At 36.7% G+C, this 18,403-nt stretch overlaps 1 protein-coding gene across 1 annotated transcript in view; it reads left to right on the top strand.

Moving 5' to 3' along the window:
* CFAP47 (cilia and flagella associated protein 47) overlaps positions 1–18,403 on the top strand; it is a 258,402-nt gene that overhangs the window by 109,531 nt on the left and 130,468 nt on the right. Inside the window, exons 46-48 of the mRNA XM_038154900.1 lie at positions 5,453–5,649; positions 9,181–9,324; positions 10,832–11,005. Coding sequence (XP_038010828.1) covers positions 5,453–5,649; positions 9,181–9,324; positions 10,832–11,005 — 515 coding nt within the window. The remainder of the gene's footprint in view (positions 1–5,452; positions 5,650–9,180; positions 9,325–10,831; positions 11,006–18,403) is intronic.

The raw sequence follows: 18,403 nt of genomic DNA, 5'->3' as shown, positions 1-18,403 counted from the left end.
CTGTGATTTTCTGACGTCAGCTCCACTGTTCTTTCATCAAAGGATTTTTTGTAAAATTTTGAAAAACAAGGGTCCTTGAATGCATAACTTAAAAAATACAGTGCAGGTATGGAAAAGTGCTGTTATTGTATTATGAAGGAGAACATAACACTGGAACAGCACATCCAGTTCTTGTTCCACGCTTTAGACAGAGGGCTGCAAATGAGGAAGAGTTCAGCCAAGTTCTGTAGTAATTTTTAAGGTCTTGAAAGATTGAATACCTTGATGACTCCATGATCTCTGAGGGAAAGAGGTTCCTTTCAGGTTACCTGTAATTATTTAAAAAGGGAAAGTATGTCGACTGTGAAGACTGTTGAGTGCTCTATGCAGAAAGTGCAGCACTTTCTACATAAGACTGAGATTTGTAGTGAAACAATTTATGAGTCTTGTGAACTTATTTGAATGAGAGGTTTATCAAATATGGACAAACTCAAGAGAAACAAAAATCTTTCTACCACTCAGTCTTTTAAAAAAGAAAGTGGAAGCTTTCCTGAGATACACACTTTTGCTCCAATTGTCAGGTTAGGGCTTAATATAAGAATTATTTGGTGAAATTCTAATGCTAAGAGAAACATCCAATAATATGTGTTTTGGTATTAAATACGGATTTATCCCAGAAGTAGGAAATTCTGGAATTTTCTGGAATAGGCTGTGCCTTTACACATTGTAACATGACAGTGACAATTGCTTTGAGTAATGGAAACATAAAAGTTCCTGAGACAGAGCTGCTCACAGAGCTGCCTGTGACAGTTCATCGATACCAACGCATCCAAGTACTTTATAAGAAGCGCTTCCTGTTAATTTGGTTTTCTTTTTTTCAGACTTTTTTTTTTTTTGTTTGCAGTCTTCTGCCTTGAAATGACTTTAGATTACCACTTGCACTATTAGCAGAAAACCTGATAGCAATACCCTTGGACTAGACATTTTTTAAAGGAAAGAAAAATATATGGGAGTAAATGGTTGACAGCAATTGCTGTTCTAAACATTGCAGCAGCACATGTCAGTACCAGCATAGCAATACCTTATTTTATACCTTTTAATAATAACCAAATCCCAACATGGAATGATGAATACACAAATATATTCCATCAGTAATGATAGATTTATGCAGTTCTGTAAGGTAATGGTAGATTTTAATTTTCAAATGGATATGCACCTAAGCAAGTGTGTCCTGATAAGCAATTTCTGTATTTTATTAGCATAAAAATTGCATTATTGAACTTTCTAAGGCAGGCATGCACTGGGAATGCTTTTTGTCATTCCATGTGGTTTAGGGTTTTTCCTATGGTTATAACAATAAACATAGAAAACCTAGGCATGAATATAAAACTAAAACCTTTTTCTGATGGCTAGGTTGTACTATTTCAGATCAAAATTGTCCATATAAATAAGTAAAGCTTACAATTCATATTCAATGGAAAAATGTTGTTCCACCTTGCTGTCTAATTTAGATTCAGTATCACAAGCTAATATTAGAGTTCTGTTGCCTCTTCCTACAGGATTTGACAATGGCTCCCTGCTGTTTCACTTACAAAGAATATCCAAGAAGAGTTCCCTTGTTTTTCTTTTTCCCCCCCTTTCTACCCAGTGAATGATGAAAAATCTTTCTCTACAGAACTATCAGGAATTGTTAGATATTTTCTACTTTCTCAGTAATTGTTCCTACAGTTAATTTATTCAGATTATTCTGACTTCTTTATGGCTTCTGGTAAAGCTACAAGTGACTTACTTTTTTCTTCTTTTAAAAAAAGAAAACCTTTCTTCAGAGAAATCTAGATTGCAAAAAGAAAGGAGCTGCACCACAGAAGTCTCTAGCTAGCTGTTATTATATCTTTTCACTATAAGCCTTCATTACTAATTATGTGTTAACTTAACATTTTGCAGTAAGTGATATAAAAGACTTGGTTTTGATCCTCTCTCCTTGTAATATTGTCTTACGTATTCAGTGCAGTCCTTGTAATAGTTCTGAGCCTTCTTCCTTGTTTGTAGGAGAATTTGCTTAGTCTTCCAGTCACACAGGATCAGTTTTGAAATTTTTTTGTAAATTTTGAGTGTATGTTTTAGAGAGAACTTAGCTCTTTGTTGTGTTTTTAGATCAAGAGTGTTTGAGTTATTACTCTGTTTTATCAGTGTAATCCTTATAATTTGGCCAGTCCCTTCCAGCAGGGGCTCTTCATCAAATGGCTTAAGGAAAGGCCTTCCTGACATGGTTCTTAAAGCTGCATCAAGTAAACTTGGCAGCATTCTCACTGGAGTGGTGGCTGCTTGTTTCTAGAGTGCCTGTGAGTATTTTTCATAAATATTAGGGGCAATGATTATTAAACAACCAGCCCCCTACAGCTACTTTATGTAGTGCCACGCAGCTCCTCCCTGGCTCCTGAGTGATGCACAAACACAGCTGCTGAATATTCATAACAAGACATTGAAAAAAAGTGACTCCCATTTTCATTTTTAGATTGATTAAGGGAAAACTGCTTTCATTCTTTTTTCCCCAGTAGATCTTCATTTTCTGATTAAGTGTATTTAACTTTTTGTTTAGGTGTGTAATGGTATACTGTATCTAAACAGAAAAGAAAGAGCAAATAACCAGTTAGTAGGTTTTTTAGAAACCCTTCCACAAATCTGTTTGATTACAATAAAGTGAAAGGAAATCATAAATAAACATACATAGTGGTAGCAAAAAAATTCAAAACCAGTGGTAGCAAAAAATTTCGAAACTTAAGCACTGAATAAAGAATATAAAAGAATAGTTGCTTTTTCAAGACTACTGAGTTGAGTGATGTTCTAATTCAGATGAGCCCATTTGAAGACCTAATATATAAGCAGAAGTCAGAAGAGGCTGGATTCTTAATTATGGTTGGTTATTTAATTTTCCAGGACTCCATACCTGCAAATTCAGTGTTGAAGTTAATTCAACCAGTTGTTTGAGGGACGTGCATAGTGTCAGAGACTGTGATAAGTTCAGTGAGAAATTTAGCTTTGAAATTCTGAATAGATAGAATCACCATTGCTGAACAAAAGTGAATATAATGTGCAGTTATTTGTTGAACTGCTGAAGGCCCATACTTTCCTGCCTTCACAAATTATGACAACAGACTGTGGGGTGGAAGAGTAACATTTCTATTTTTACTCATTTCATCTTCCCACAATATGTAATAAGGCTAAACAGTGATTACTAAGGGCCATTTTACTACCTTTCAGATGATGTTTTTTCTTAGATTTTAATGTCAAAACAACTTCCATTGCTTTTCTTTGAAAGGTACTGTTTGTAGGCTAATTCAATTAGAGGACTTATTTTGAATTCAGGCAGATCTAAAGTGATGAGTTACAAGATTTTTAAAAACCAGAGGACATGAACTTTGTTAGTTTTGGATCAGATTGTATTTTACAATAAATAAACAGCACAAAATGCCAGGCATTTGCCAGAGGACATGGCCAGTGCCTATGGGCTGTGATTTAGTTCTCCAAAAATGCATGGTGAAATTGCACACTGGTTTTTAGCTTTTGCAAATACCCCTGTTTTGTCAACTGTCTTACAACAAAACCCAATATGATCAGGTGAATGTTTCCTGTAGGCATTTGTCAGACATGAACCTGGAAAATAAAACTGTCAGCTCATTTCACATGGAATGCTTCCCTGTGAAACAATGAACATCCTGATTAGGGATGGAAACAGTAGCAATCCCCTGCATTGCCCTGCCTGACTTTTCACTGTTGAGGAAATGCCTCCAGCCTCATTCTTTTTGATGGATGCAGGCTCTGCCTCCTGCTACAAGGGACTGAAATGAATGATGCCCACGGCTTGCTGTTGACACTCTTTTCTCAGAAATTGTTAGGTAAGCCAGTTGTGCCCCATGGATTATGTTCATTAAATCATTGACTACATCCCTAAATTAATCTTCGTTGAATGTCTTGTGAGACTGAGAGGACAAAACATGCTAAGCTGAGACATTTTTAAACCCAGATGACTTTGTGGTATTTAAAAACATTTTGAAGGAAAAAAAGCCAATCTTTACCTATAATTTGAAGGCAGGTGATTTCTGTAGTTGTTTTGATTTGGAGGAACCATGTGTCATTGCAGGAGATATTTATTGGGTTGAATAAATACAACCAATTTACTTGTTTTCCTTTAGGTTCATTGTAATTGAGTATAGTATTTAAGTTATTCAACTGACTCATTCTAAAATATATTTTTTAAATGCATAAGAAACAATTTTTTTTTACTTAAGTAATGCTGTACTAAATATTGTAATTATGGAATGTACTTTTTATGTTTTTTATTTTAAATTTTTTCTATGGGAAGCATTTCTGTTTGAAACTGTGCCTTTAAATATGGGTCCAACTGAGGCAAAAATAACCCTAGTTGTTAGTAATTAAAATTTCCATTTAGTGCAAGAAAGTAAAAGTCATGCAGAAACATATTGGATCTTTCACTGTGTTATCTTTCTCCAAGAACTTGTCTCTTACTTTCCTTACCATCTTTTTCCAGCTTTAGCCATTGGTTTCTAACCTTGGAAAACAGAGAAGAGAATCGGTGTTTGGTACATGTAAAACTAGAGTTTTTACAGCTGCAGTCTTCATGTGGGTTTTCAGTTTTCCTAGAGACTCTGGGACTGGAGAACTCTTTGTGGCCATCACTGGAGTTCCTCATGTACCTTCCTTTCTCCTTGGGAAAATGTCCCTCAATGGCTGCTTAAAATCCTGTGCAGGAGTCTGATCTTTTCTGAAAGCAAGCACAGAGGAGGAAATCTCTGCAGCAGGCTTGTTAGACATGGCTCTGGGCACAGATGGACAGCTTTGCATTTGTTTTGCTTCTTCCTTGCTCTGGGGATTACAGTGAGGAGTTTTCCCTGTGTGCTGCAGATTGGGAAAGAGGGACTTTGCATGAATCTGTTCCAGCTTGGACACCCCTGTCAATTTCGGAAACTCAGACGTTCAATCCAAAATGTGGCATAGGAAAAGGTCTGCTGAGTTGTCATGAGAGCTACTACATTTACCAGGATTTCAGTATTTGTTGGGGATACTCAGCTGAATATACTGTACTATCACTGATACCTCTGATAGTAGCCATTGAAAAACGTGTAGTAGCTTGTATAGTTTTTAAAATACTTACAGAAATTCATATGTGTTAAATTCTACTAGATTTAAGAGCTATTTTAAAATACCTCTCTCTGTGCACTACTAAAATCGGTAGAAAATATTGTTTACTTGCTTTAATATACCATTTTTAGGAAGCTAACTTATATGGTAACACCCCTAAAACTCTGCTGTTTCTTGGAAATTTTTGCATGTACTGCTGAGGAGACTCTCCTACCGTTTACTGGAAACCTCTTCAGATTCTGCTTGTGGATTCAATGGTCCTGAAAAGCCTTAAAACAGCAAAATTTTTTGTTTGGTTGTTTTTTTTTTTTAGGTGGAAGTGATACAGTTGAGTTTCCTATAAAATTCACTCCTAAGAAAGCTGGTTGCTACCACTGTCATATTCTTCTGAAGTCCTCGTGTGATATTCGTGTCTACGAGATTGAGTGTGTGGTGAATGCAGACCAGGCTGATGCACAGCTCGAATTCCTAACGCCAGCTTACCAGACAGTGACCCAGGAAATTCCAATTGTAAGTTCACTTCTCTACTGCTAACTAAACTAACACTCAGGATTTAAAAAAGGGGGATTTCATATCAATACTGTTAAAATTTACAGTCCTGAAATGCCTACTAACTTGAGGATTATTTCTCAAAGTCCATGTTGTAGATTATGTCAAACCTGTTGGGAAAAATAATTTACTCCAAGTTAATTATTCGTTTGATGGGCTAAATTTTGATTTTTTTTTCCTCAGAATTGTTAGTCTGTTATTTAATAATGTTATCACAATGAAAGTGAAAAAAGTAGTTATGTAATATAGGGAATAAATACGCTATTTCTGAAGGAAAAAAAGGAGACATGCTGAGGAATAAAACAGAAGAACTAGGTTACATAGAGTTAAAAATCATGGTAAGCATAGCCAGTATATCGTGTATAGTTTTATCATACCTACTTTGTGTATGAAACCCTTGGCACATGAGAAGTGAGCTCAGAGAGAGAAGATGGGTGCAGTATCATCTCTCTCAGAAAATTATTAGTCAAATTTTAGAGAACTTTAAAATAAAACAACAAAAAAAAGAACCACTCAAAATTATAGGTAAGGAACTTTAGCTGTGAGAAAAGGAATAAAGATTCTTTAGGAGACAGAACCAGTGAAAGATTTCCTGAGATCTGAACTACAGTTTGGTCTATGTCCTTTTGATTGTAGAGCCACTAAAGAATACTAGTGAGCTAATTTATAGAGAAAACATTCTGAGATTTTGTAGTCAAACGAGTGGGGGCAGATTCAAACAAGAAGACTGAATACCTGGGGAAAGAGCAGGCTGAATGCTCTGCCAAATATTGAGAGTATGCAAGGAACTATTACATCAGAAAGGAAAAAGAAAATTAAAGGAAACCATATTGTAGTGCCATCTCTTCTTCACAAGTTTTAAGATATGAATAATTTATGTATTAAGCATTGATTCTTGAATGTTACATTAGCCCCAAACCAACTGATACATAACCCTGGAAGGTAAAGGGATTTTCTGCCTTGTTTAAACAGACACTTTCTAAGCAGATTTGCATTATTCTTCTGATGGATTTATTTTTCACTTGAGAGTGTTCACTTTTTAGGAGTTAGACACTTCACATTTCTATATACACTCCTTCTAGTTGGAGCTTCTCCATCTTCCAGAATGTTTCCCATATTTTTATGTTTTTGTTAGCAGTATTGTATTTGTCATTTAGATTTTCTTATATATTCAGTAGAAAAATATATGCTCATTGTGGAACTGAAGATGGAGTTATTCAATCTGCTAAAATTAGTTTTTTGAACCAAATATTTAGTGCTCAAAGCTCTTTTTACAGACACAAGCAAACTAACAGTCATAATGTGTGCAAGGTGGAACACTTTATAAATGGAGCAAATTAAATGGTCAGCTGGTCAGCTCAAAGCCACACAGAGAATTAGAGACAGGAACAGAATGAGAACCCAGCTGAATCTGAGATCTGGGATTAGTTTCCTCTGGAGTTTCCATGGTTTTCTCAAGCATGAGATGAATGTAACTGTTCCATCTCTGCCATTGACTCTCCAGGTGTGGGTCCAGTACAATCATTATGTACCTTGGGTTGACCCACCTACAGTCCTGTGAGGAGATTCTGACTCCCTTAGCATTCATGTGTTTAAATTAATTCACTTGACAGCCTTTGGAGGAGATTTTACATTAAGCAGAGATCCTGTAGGAATCAGATGATTAATTAATTAAAGCCATCAATGAACAAGTGTAAGGGAATAGAATTTAACAAATACTTTCTTTTAATTTTCTAATGTTTATGGTTTTCCTTGATATCTTTCTTTAGGACACTTTCAGACAAATTCCTGCTGTGTTAGAAGGATTTGTTACAGAAGAATTTCACAATGACCATGTTTGTCAACTGCATTTCTCCAGATGACAAGTTTTTGTGTTACAGATTAAGAAAAGATATTTATGTTACGTATTGATGTAATCATCACTATTGTGGATAAAGGAAACATCTGATACCAATTGTACTAGAAATCACTGAAAATAAAACAATTTAAGCACCCGAATTTTCATGGCCCTCCTCTAGAACCTGGACCAATCCTGATGATGTTTTTCCTCTATCCCAAGTTTTAAAATGTTAGATTAGCAGAGTGATGACCTGTCAATTTTACACCTGGCCAGCTGGTTTTCAAAAGGATAAAGCTTTTCTTGATATTGTGGAGATAAAACAGCATGATAAGAAAAAATCCCTTTTTCTGTCTTTTTTTTCCTTTTCATTTTATCTTTGGCAGGAGGACATCATGCTTTTTTTCTTTTGTGCTTTCTACCAGAGATGATGTCATTGTTATTACAGAATTGGAGACACAGTAATGCAAGTTTTTGGTAAAACTGAGGCACTACACAAACCTCACCATTCCATGCAGGCATATATGCTCAGCTGCTGGTAAATTTAACACCTAACACTGAAGCATTAATCATGCATACTGATCAAAGCTTGGATGCATGGTACTGCAGATGAGGGTAGCTCTGGGTTAGCTCTGATGAGCACAGGTTCTTTGTTCCTGAGACTTTCACAGACACAAACAAAGACTGAAGTATCATCTCTGTTCCCTGAAATCCCTTCTTTATCTCTGATGTTTGTATACAATTTTCCATGGATGCAGACCATTATAGGTCAAAAGATTACCTCTTTTTTTCATAGATCAGATGAGATTATTCTTCTCTATTTGACAAGGCATGAATTAGCTCATGAGTGGCAGTTTATTTTATATTTCAGATGAGTGTTAATTTTTTTTTCAGACTGGATTGTTTGGTCATCTGGTTCTTTCAAATAGTAGGAGGCTGAATAGCATTATTTTAGTTTTACTACTTTTAGTCAGCCTCCAAGCATGTATTATGAAATATCCCACTTTTTACCATGACAAAGCAGTCTTGTGATACATCTGGGTGCAAGATAAACATGTCTCTTAAATAGGCTCAGGCTCATATTGCTCAGGAGAGGCATTCTTTAAAGTTGTTTAGTCTCTTGAAAGACCAGATTCTGAGGACACAGGAATGTAAATTCTCCTTTGGAGAAGGAACTCTCAGTTCATAGGGCTGATCCTGTAACATTGCAGTGGCCAGATGGAGCAATGTGTGCCAGCACGCCACATCAGCACTTAAAAGGGCTGCACCAAGATGTTTTATTGATGGTATAGGAACAGAATTTCGCCAAGCATTAAACAGTATCATAAAGATACCTGTAAATGTTCATAATGATACTTACAAATTCCATTTTGCTAGATCATGCTCATGTTTTCTAATGAATGTTTCTGCTGACAGTATTGCTACTGAAAGTAAGGGCTCTGTACCTCTGGCTGCCAGGAATACCAGATTTATTCTTAGCTTTTTTCATTTTTAAAATACACTGCTTTTATTCTTCCCAAAGGCACTCTGAGCCAGTACTTGGAGCGAATGAGTATTGTCCTCTAGTGCAGTGATATCTGCAAGTGAAAGCTGAAATGCACATTAAAAAATTTAAATGCATAATCTAATTTACAACTTTGATTTACATCTTTCAGAGTAACATATCCAGTGAGGACTGGAGGTTTGAAGCAAGTTTGGAAGGACACTGTTTTCATGGCCCTCCTTCAGTAAATGTGCCTGCAGGTGGAACAGTTCCATATCCAATCACGTTCCAGCCCATTGCTGAGTGTGTAATAATGGTAAGAGATAAATCAGTTTTAGCATTTGAAAAGGATGCTTTCACCAATACTGCTTATCACCAGTATCTAAATTATGAAAGTGTTTAGACAGTTGCTAATATTAAAGCATTTGCTTGAGAGAAAGGGTAGAATTTACTACTATCTGAAGTAAAAACATAAATGAACTAACTTTGTAAAGCTTAAGATTAGATATGATAGATTTCCCCACCACATGTTTTCATGTCTTCTTTATTTAATTTTCTGTTATATTCTTCAATTCTATTTGTTTCTATTAAATCCTTCAGTCCTACAGTTATTCTGAACTTTTGTCACAAAAATATACATTGTAATTCTGAATTTAAATACTTATATTAAATCCTGTTTCAGTACCTAAATAATTAGGTACTATTTATCATTGCATGCCTGCATCACAAATTAATTTCTGTGATGAGTACTTTATTTACAAGTTAAGCCACCATTTCACAGCTGCTTTTGCCCTCAGAGTAATCACTATTCCAAATGCTAAAATGCCAAGCAGAGCAAAGGCTAAACACCTTTAGCAAGAAGCTGTATTTGTGGCTTTGTGTCCCAGCTGAGAGATTTTGACTACAAGGTGCTGTTGAAATATGCAAACTGCCAAAGATGAAAAAAAATGTTCTTTGAAGCATGAGTAACCATTCTGCATGTGTTACCATCAAAATATGATGCCATTTAGGCATCCAGTGTGGTGAAATTATTAAAAGCCAAAAGCCCTCAATCCTTTGATGACAGGTGATTATGGAGAACATTTTAGCTGAATCACAAAATCATCCAGGCTGGAAGAGACCTCCAAGATTGTCTAGTTCAGCTGTCAACCCAACGCCACCACAGTTACCCTTAACCCATGTCACGAGTGCCACATCCAGATGCCTCTTGTGATGGTGACTCCACCACTTCCCTTGGGAACTTACTTCAATGCCTAACCACTCTTTCAGTAGAGACCTCTTTCTAATGTCGAATCTGAACCTCCCCTGCACAAATTTAGGCCATTTCCTTTCAACATTTCACTTGAGATGCAGAGAAGAGACCCGTCCCCACCTCCCTAGAAGCTCCTTTCAGGTGTTTGTGGGGAGCAGTGCAGTTCCCTTGCGTCTCCCTTTCTCCAGGCTCAACCCTGTGCTCATAGGACAGGTGGAAACACTCAGTGAGCAAAGCTAGATATTATATGAGAGGCAAGGAGGCATGAGATCTTATGTTCTTGGAGATGTTTATTTTTCAAGAAGAAGCCAAGAAGTAGAAAACCTAGAAATATTAAAAATTTATGTTGTTGAATTCCATGGTTTAGAAAAATTTAAAATAAAAGGTTTTGTTTCTCTGGTTTACTTCTCTGTTTAGTAATAGGTTTATTAAAGAGCTAGGAGAGTCAATAGGAGCCCTTTCTTGTAAGCACTCTGAGTCACCTAGATTTGAGATTAATAAACTAAAGGAGTTGCTTTGGCAGCCAGTACAGTAATGAAGCAACTTCTCTTTTCTCCTTTCGTTGTCCCAGGGAAGGCTTATTCTGAGGAATGTTACAGCTGGATCTCAGAACATCTTTAGTCTTAAGGGAATAGGGAAGAAACCTCTGCCTCAGGACTGCATTGTGGTAGCGTGCCAAGTGGGAAAGGTGGCCCATAAGATCTTATGGGTGCACAATTATACCAAGAAGATGCTAAAATACAAGGTAAATTTTTGCAAGAATATGACAAATATTTTTCTGACAAGGATTTATACATTCTGTATTACAGCAGCAACAATTACTGCAATTGCAGATACACTGATAACATTCACGTGTCCATAAGAAAATTTTCTACAGTTCATAGTATATGGATATGTTTATAGTTGGGAAATCTGTGAAATAATGCATGATTTACTGTGTGCTTGATGGGAAAAAGATTTCTTCATGTTTTAGTGGTTTCTGAGGGGACAGCACTTCTACAATTGTTCTCTGTTCATTTGCTAATCTTTCCTTCTCCAGCAGTTTGAAACCTGTGGCCAAGTCCATCAGTTTTGAAATCAGAGAAGGGTCCTGAGAATTACTGGGTTCCTAAAATCTTCATAAAATATTGAATATTACATGAAAAGGACAAAAATTATTGTCCTCCTAAGGGAAGGATTGCAGCATGAGCTCACTATACATGAATTTCTCATGGCCCAGTGGCCTGGCCCAGTTACTGTCCAGTGCTCAGCTGTTGTTTCAGAAATGTTGGAGGAAGTTTGGAATGCTTTGTGTGTTTGCTGATAGAAGAGAAAATTCAGAGGTAGTCACTGGAGTTGTTGAAAGGAATTGGGTCACTGAGGAGGTTAATAACAATTCTTAAGAAATACAGTTTTATTGATTTCCTTGCTCAATAATGTATTTTTACTATTAAATATGATAATTATTTTTCATACTTTCCATTAACTATATTTTACAACTCTGTTTACACAAACACATTTTCCTATTTAAAACCTCTGTTGTAGTACTGACATAACATATTTTGTCTACTGTTTATCCCGTCTGTATTTTTAATTTGGAAGTGATAAAACTATTTCTGTGGCATTCTCCCCTTCTGTCCCATGTGCTGGATGCCATGTCCTGTGCCAGCAGAGGCAGAAGGTGCATTAGGGCAACGAAGATGAAACTCTGCTTTTCCTCTCAGCTGCAGAGAAATTCCTGAGCAGGAGCACCTTGGATCTTGCTCATGAAAATCCATATTTGTGACTCTGTCATGGCATTTAAATCTGCAGTAGGTAGCATCCAGACATTATGGCCAAGCAGTGTTTGCCAGGATGGCTCCATCTATTGAAGCAAGGCCGGGGAGCGCCAGCTAACAATTGTCAGCATCTGTAAATACATCAGTTTAGTTTTTCTTCTGTGGAAGGGTTGAAAATGGGACAATGTGCATGCTAGAAGATAAAATCTGACTGGCTTTGTAGTTTGGACTTGCAAAATGAGTGATTTTGTTCTCTGTCTTGGTGCCAGTAGGTCCAAATGCTGCTTGATTCAAATCAAAAGGTGATGCTTCGACCATAAGATGTAAAGAGAAATCATGTATACACCAGCAGCAGTGTTCTATTTAGTAATGATAATTCATGCCAGTGTGAAAATCCTTCCTTGGATGTCTTTTTGCTAGTCTCCAGTTTTCCAGGTTTCTACTTTCCCAGGTCTGTCTACGTTTAGTAAACTTCTATATCACAGAAAGGTCCAGGTTCATTTCCTATTTTTTGACTCATTATCATCCCCAAAACAAAGTTAGAAATGAATTTTTTGGGCATCACCAGCTTTGACATTTTTATTTTCAACAGTTTAGTTTTTCAGATGTGAATGCATTTGCATTTCTGATATATTTGTACTTTTATCTCTGGAAGAAGTGAATGTTTTTGGCAACAGAACTGTTTTTTCTGCTTTCCTATTTTGTGTGAACTCAATTTTTTTTGTGCCACTGTAAGTGAAAGGTACAGAAATAACAAACTTCAAAATGAATACATTAAAATTATTCCTAGTATGTATTTTTCAGAAATATTGCATTAAATGAATTTATGATAGTTGTAACTATTCCAGGGTGAGCTCTGTCTGACTGAACTTTGATCTCCTTGAGAGTGTTCTCTGGGCCTTGAAATTTGGTTTTGTGATGTGGAGAGGTTTTGTGCTTTTTTCATCTCTGTGAAATGCTGCTTGACAGTCACACTGTGTGTGCTCTTTCAGCTCTGGGACCTTTGGGAGAGAAATAGTAAGGTCAGCTATTTCATGCATGTGTGCATATAATAAATTACTCAGTGTGAATAATGCATTTTTTCTATGTGAGGCTCTTACCCAGAAGCGGTTGCAGGACAGTTGTTGGAGCAAGGTGGGCTGGAATGGCTGGGAAAGGCATGGTTACAAAGCCTGCTGGAGTCTGGAAGCTGTCCCCCCACAAAGCAAACAATGTTAATCACTTCCAGCGTTCTCCAGCAGATGTCATCTAGTGTCCTGTGCTGTTGGAGTGAGCAGAGATCATTTGCTTGCTTTTATTTCCAAAGCAGTCTACCTTGTAAATTAGGACTTAATCACTGAATCCAGAATGTCATCACAGGTACCTGTAGTTACTAGAGGGATTCAGAAAACCTCCTCTAAGAGGGAATTGTGACCCACAGCCCTGTTGGAAATGCCAAATAAACCTTATTTACTCAGATGTATATAGCACAAAGGGCAACAGGAAAATGAAGTTGTTCTAATTTTGTTGCTGTTGTTCATTCCATGGTGCCTGATTACTGTGCTATCTGGGTAGTCTGTGGTGAAGCAGAGCCCTGGTTTTGTCTTTGTTTGTGTTTCCCCTGGGAGCAGTTGCTGGCAGCCCAATAACTCATCTTCCTGTTTAATCCAGCATCTTTGACAGTTTTCTGCATTGTGCTGTAGCTAAGTTGGTGATTAGGTAGAAGAAATGTTGTCAGTCTTGGCAGACAGAGCAAAGATATACAAGAAGTAATTGTTTTGGATGTGTTTTGATGGAATCTTTTGTCATTTTGTTGACTAATGAGTATCTTGGTTATTAGATTGGTTGGTTGATGTGCCCCATACACCCTGCATTCCTGGAGCATATCCACCATATGAAGTAATTTCTTACAGATTAACTGAGACGCACATGATATTAAAAAAACAACAAGAATTTCATTTACTGAAGAAATAAACCTCAACCTATATTGAGAAGGTGTGAGATGTGCCAGTAGCTGACAAACATAATAATTTACAGGCATGTCCATAAACAATTTACTGCACGAGGGATACTTAGCAACAAGTAATTTAGCTGAACTAATACTTGGGTAATTTTGCCTTGGAGGTGTAAATTTAGCTTCACTATTTCATTTTAATAACTGAATATATTAAACTATAAAGTTAACAAAAAAACCCAATTTCATTAAAAAATAAAATTATGTTATATATCTGCTACTCTGTTTCTCATATTTGCTGTATTTCGCTAATAGCCTAGGCCAAAATGAGGGTATGACTGCAAAAGTGACTATTCAAAATGAAATTTAGGTGTGGAAGGAAGAGGAGGGAGATAATTCTTGCCTTTACTGCAGAAGGACAGCCCTCTTCCAGCTGAGTAATTTTTTTCCTTTTCAATCATACACAGAGGGTTTGTGTCTGGGGCAGCAATAGCTTTTATAGGTGTGGTTTGATTGTCTGTGCAGCCATCAGTGGGGACCTGGAGCTGGGGAGGGAAGAAGTGCCTCTGCAGTTCAGGGGAGGTCATGTACATGGCTCCATCGTTCTACATTTAAAACTTCTAAGCAAAACGCTTCCAGTGCTCACAAAGCTTTCCATGATTAAAAAGACAATTTCCATAAATTCCCTTGAAAAATGTGAATGGTTCTATGAATTCTTTTCTACTGATTGATGTGCAAACCTTAGGGAGCTGCTGCCACTGTGCTCTTCGTGGTTGGTTCTAGGGGATCTACAACAAGTAGTCTTCCTTGTGATTAACTTACTCCTGGATATGAAAAAAAAAAAAACCACAACAGAATTCATAAAGAATTTGTGCATATATAACATCAGCCAGAGAGCACATCCTTCTCTGGTGATGAATTAATAGAAGGTGACTGCAGTGCAAATGGATTTTTGTGTCTGTAAAATTACATTCAATTCCTCCAACAAGAGGGGGAAGTGTAAAGCATTTTTATGAAAATCCAAGCTCTTGGTCTCATGACAAAACTTTAAATGTAATTTTCTTGTTTATTTATATAAATCTTTGTCGACTGGATATAAATAATTGTCTGATGTGTTGATGGCTCCTTCTAATGATACCTTTGATAGAAACTTTAGCTATAAAGGTGCCTAATTCTTTCAAGTCATGGTTTTGCCATAAAAATACAAAACTGTGCAACTGTTTTTCACATTGCTGTTCAAAATAGATGTCATTAAAGTAAGCTCTCCAGAGGAATCTCAAGACCCAGTTAAATTACCTTTCAGGCATTAGGTTATACAAACTATCAGTATTTTGTAAAATTGTAGAATAAATACATAATGGGAACAAAAAAAAAAAGAAATCCCCTGTTTTTCAGTCTGTTTACGTCTATCCTCTATATATCCATTTTGGGTTTTTACAATATCACCAAGAAAATGCCATGAAGGTTAGGTGTTTGTAAAAAATCCCTCACAGTAATAATATTATGTGCCATAAACCTTTAATGAGGGGCTTCCCTGTTCAGTCTAACTCTTGTTTGGTAATGTATCTGAGATTTTCTGAGAATAAATTCTGTGCAAGTGCAGTAACCTGGTTGTTCAAGGTCAAGTTTATATTCTTTAACAAGAAGTGGATCTATGTATTCCATAATGATTCAGTTTTTATCCGTCCTTTCAATTTCAATTCCTTTGGCTTCCACTGTATCTACCAGAGTTTCTGTAACAGGGGTACTTTTCACCAAGGAAAAGGCAATCTTTTTAGCAATAATGAACGGTTCAAAGGCCTACAGAATTTCAGAATACCTGTAGTTGTTGCCAGGTGCTTTTTGATAACTTGTTGTGAAATTTTTAGATCAATTAAGGGCATAGTAAGGTCTTAGGTCAAATTTGTTTCTTGAAATGTGTTAGTGGTCTTGACAGGTCGCCTGGTTTGGGAACAAATCTGGATTATGTAGCATTTTTCATTGTGTGGAACTCCAGATTGCTGCTCGGTGGGCAGGAATTATTTGGGGAATATCCTCAGTGCAATGCAAAGATGTTTTACTTCAGTGTGGGAACATGCTCGTGGCAAAACAAGAGTGATGGCGGGAATTGAGCGAGCTCCTAGTGACTCAGGAATTTGGAGAGTTTGCACTGAAAGGTGGATGAGGGAAAGTATGGGGGCTTGTTTTGGAAAACTGCCATGCTTGAGAGTTTTGTAGAGTCTGGTTGTCAGACTGATCAGAGACTCCAACAGATCAGGTTCCGGCCTAGGGTCAAAGAGCATTAACTTCTTGCCAAATAGAGCCTCTCAATATTGTCAAACAGACTTGAGAAACAATTTTCAAATGGAAGCCTTGAATGTATTACTGTCTAAATTTGTTATACTAAGACACAATGGAGTATAAGTATATTTAATTATGTTCCTACATCCAGTCACCACTTTGCCTTGAAGTTTTTGGAGTTATGCTTATTTGGTTATTCAACTCTGGAAAAAGTTACTGTAATTTTGAAGTTTGGTTTTCCGTCTCTGTTCATGTTAAATAGCCATATTAGAGTTCTGCAGAATGAGTTTTCAAACCAGTGGCTGATAAATTAGTTTTAAATTGCAGCATTTTATACATATACTCCATTTACACTCTCTGTCTGTGCTTAAATAATGACTTGATATATAAGAAATTGGAGAATACTGTAATTTCAAAACCAAATCCCTGGGTATGGATTTATTTGAGCAAATGTTCTGCAGGGTCACAATGATAACTTTAACAATAATTTACATTTTGGCTCCATTGAGTTATTCTGCAATTTTAGTTTCCTGAGTGATAGTGATGTAACATATTTTAAGAAACTATTTATTAATTATGCAATTATTTATGCCTGATAAATTCTGTGTGCTCCTCAGTGTTTGTCTGCAGATCTGCCTGTTTCTCCCAGTATGAGTACTGTGTGTAAGTACCTAACTCTGCAACCCCACCCTTGGTGTGGCTTCTGGTCAGTCTGCCTGTAATTGTTCATGGTTCTCTGGTGGCACACCAGGACAGAAGCTGACAAACAGCCTCTCCCACTAACTGGAAAAACTAATTCCATATCTTGACTCATTTTGAATAGCTTGTAAATCAAAATGATTTTTGTTGTTGTTGATAAAAGCACCCTAATTAATGCCCTATTTTCTTTCTTCAAAATGTGTTTGCCTAACGGCAGTGATCCATAGAAGATTTTGTTAGGTATCTTAAAGTACCTTTGGGAACAGAGTGTTGTAGATTATTATAGGATATAAGGTTATTCAGTGCTACATCTGTGACTAAAATTGTGTCCTGTTATTCCATATAATCATCATAAAAATGTATTTTAATAAGAAATAGCTCTCTTTATCTCTGATATTCAGAGCAAAGTTAACTTAAAGCTTACTGTATATGAATTATTTTGTTGAAGCTCTCAAAGCTTTCCTCTAAACTTACAAAATCTTTGCAACTACTTCTTGTTGTAGAAATCTGCAATTTCTGGACTTTTCCCCATGTGTACTTTTACATTCTCCAACTTTTTCACTTTCTGGGTATTCCTGGATGTATTGTTATTTTGTAATAGACCTGCAGTTAGCAGAGACATGTTGTGAACATTATGCCATATTAGAATCCCAAATGTCTGTGAACTAATGAGAATGGTTCTTGGTATGAATTCTGATATTAGGATAAATTGCCCGTAAATTGCACTTTTAGTATCCATTTGTCATCTGAGGTTGATCATTTAATGAGTCTCAGTAACAGAGCTGATAAATCACATGGCCATTGGAGCAAGAAAAAGTTCTGTTTAAGGAACACATGAGAGGTACCTGGCGAGTGATGTCTGTCACAAACATAAACCTTCTCAGGAGGCTGGAAGGAGGAGATTGTATTGTTGTGACCCCTGCTTGGAGATTGGCTGAGTTGTGAGTATCTTAAATAACAGAGACAAATAGGGTTGGTGCCTGAATGGAGGGGATTCCTCAATAAGATGTTATCTTTGTCATAGCTCTGGAGCAGCAAGCAGCTTGAGGAATATGAGTTTAATGACTGCAGTTGGCAAGGTGACAGCAGACTGAGGTCAGCATCAGTTATGTACAAGTTTTAGTGAGCATCTGATCCCAAAAGGTTTAATCTGATGCAGGACAGGGAAGAATTCCTTCATGTCTCTCGATACAGGATCTGGATTCAAGCACTGAAACAGAGGCCGTGTGTGACCTGACATAATTTCATTGCTTCTACTCACCTCTTCCTATTTGGTTATACAGTCACTTCCTTAAGATTAAAAACTTCATTTTAAAATAATTTAGCTTCTGTTAGTTCACTACTCTGAAAAAGTGTCCAAAATTTCTCATGAATGACTGAAAATCAAACTTCTGGTCCATATTTACTCACCAGCAATCCATAGGCATTTCATGTTTATTATAGTCAACCATGCCAGTAGTGTTCCTTTTACTTT

Source organism: Motacilla alba, chromosome 1 (genome assembly GCF_015832195.1).
Source record: "Motacilla alba alba isolate MOTALB_02 chromosome 1, Motacilla_alba_V1.0_pri, whole genome shotgun sequence".
In the NCBI taxonomy this organism is placed as follows: Eukaryota; Metazoa; Chordata; class Aves; order Passeriformes; family Motacillidae; genus Motacilla; species Motacilla alba.
This window is presented reverse-complemented; position numbering and strand designations above follow the sequence as displayed.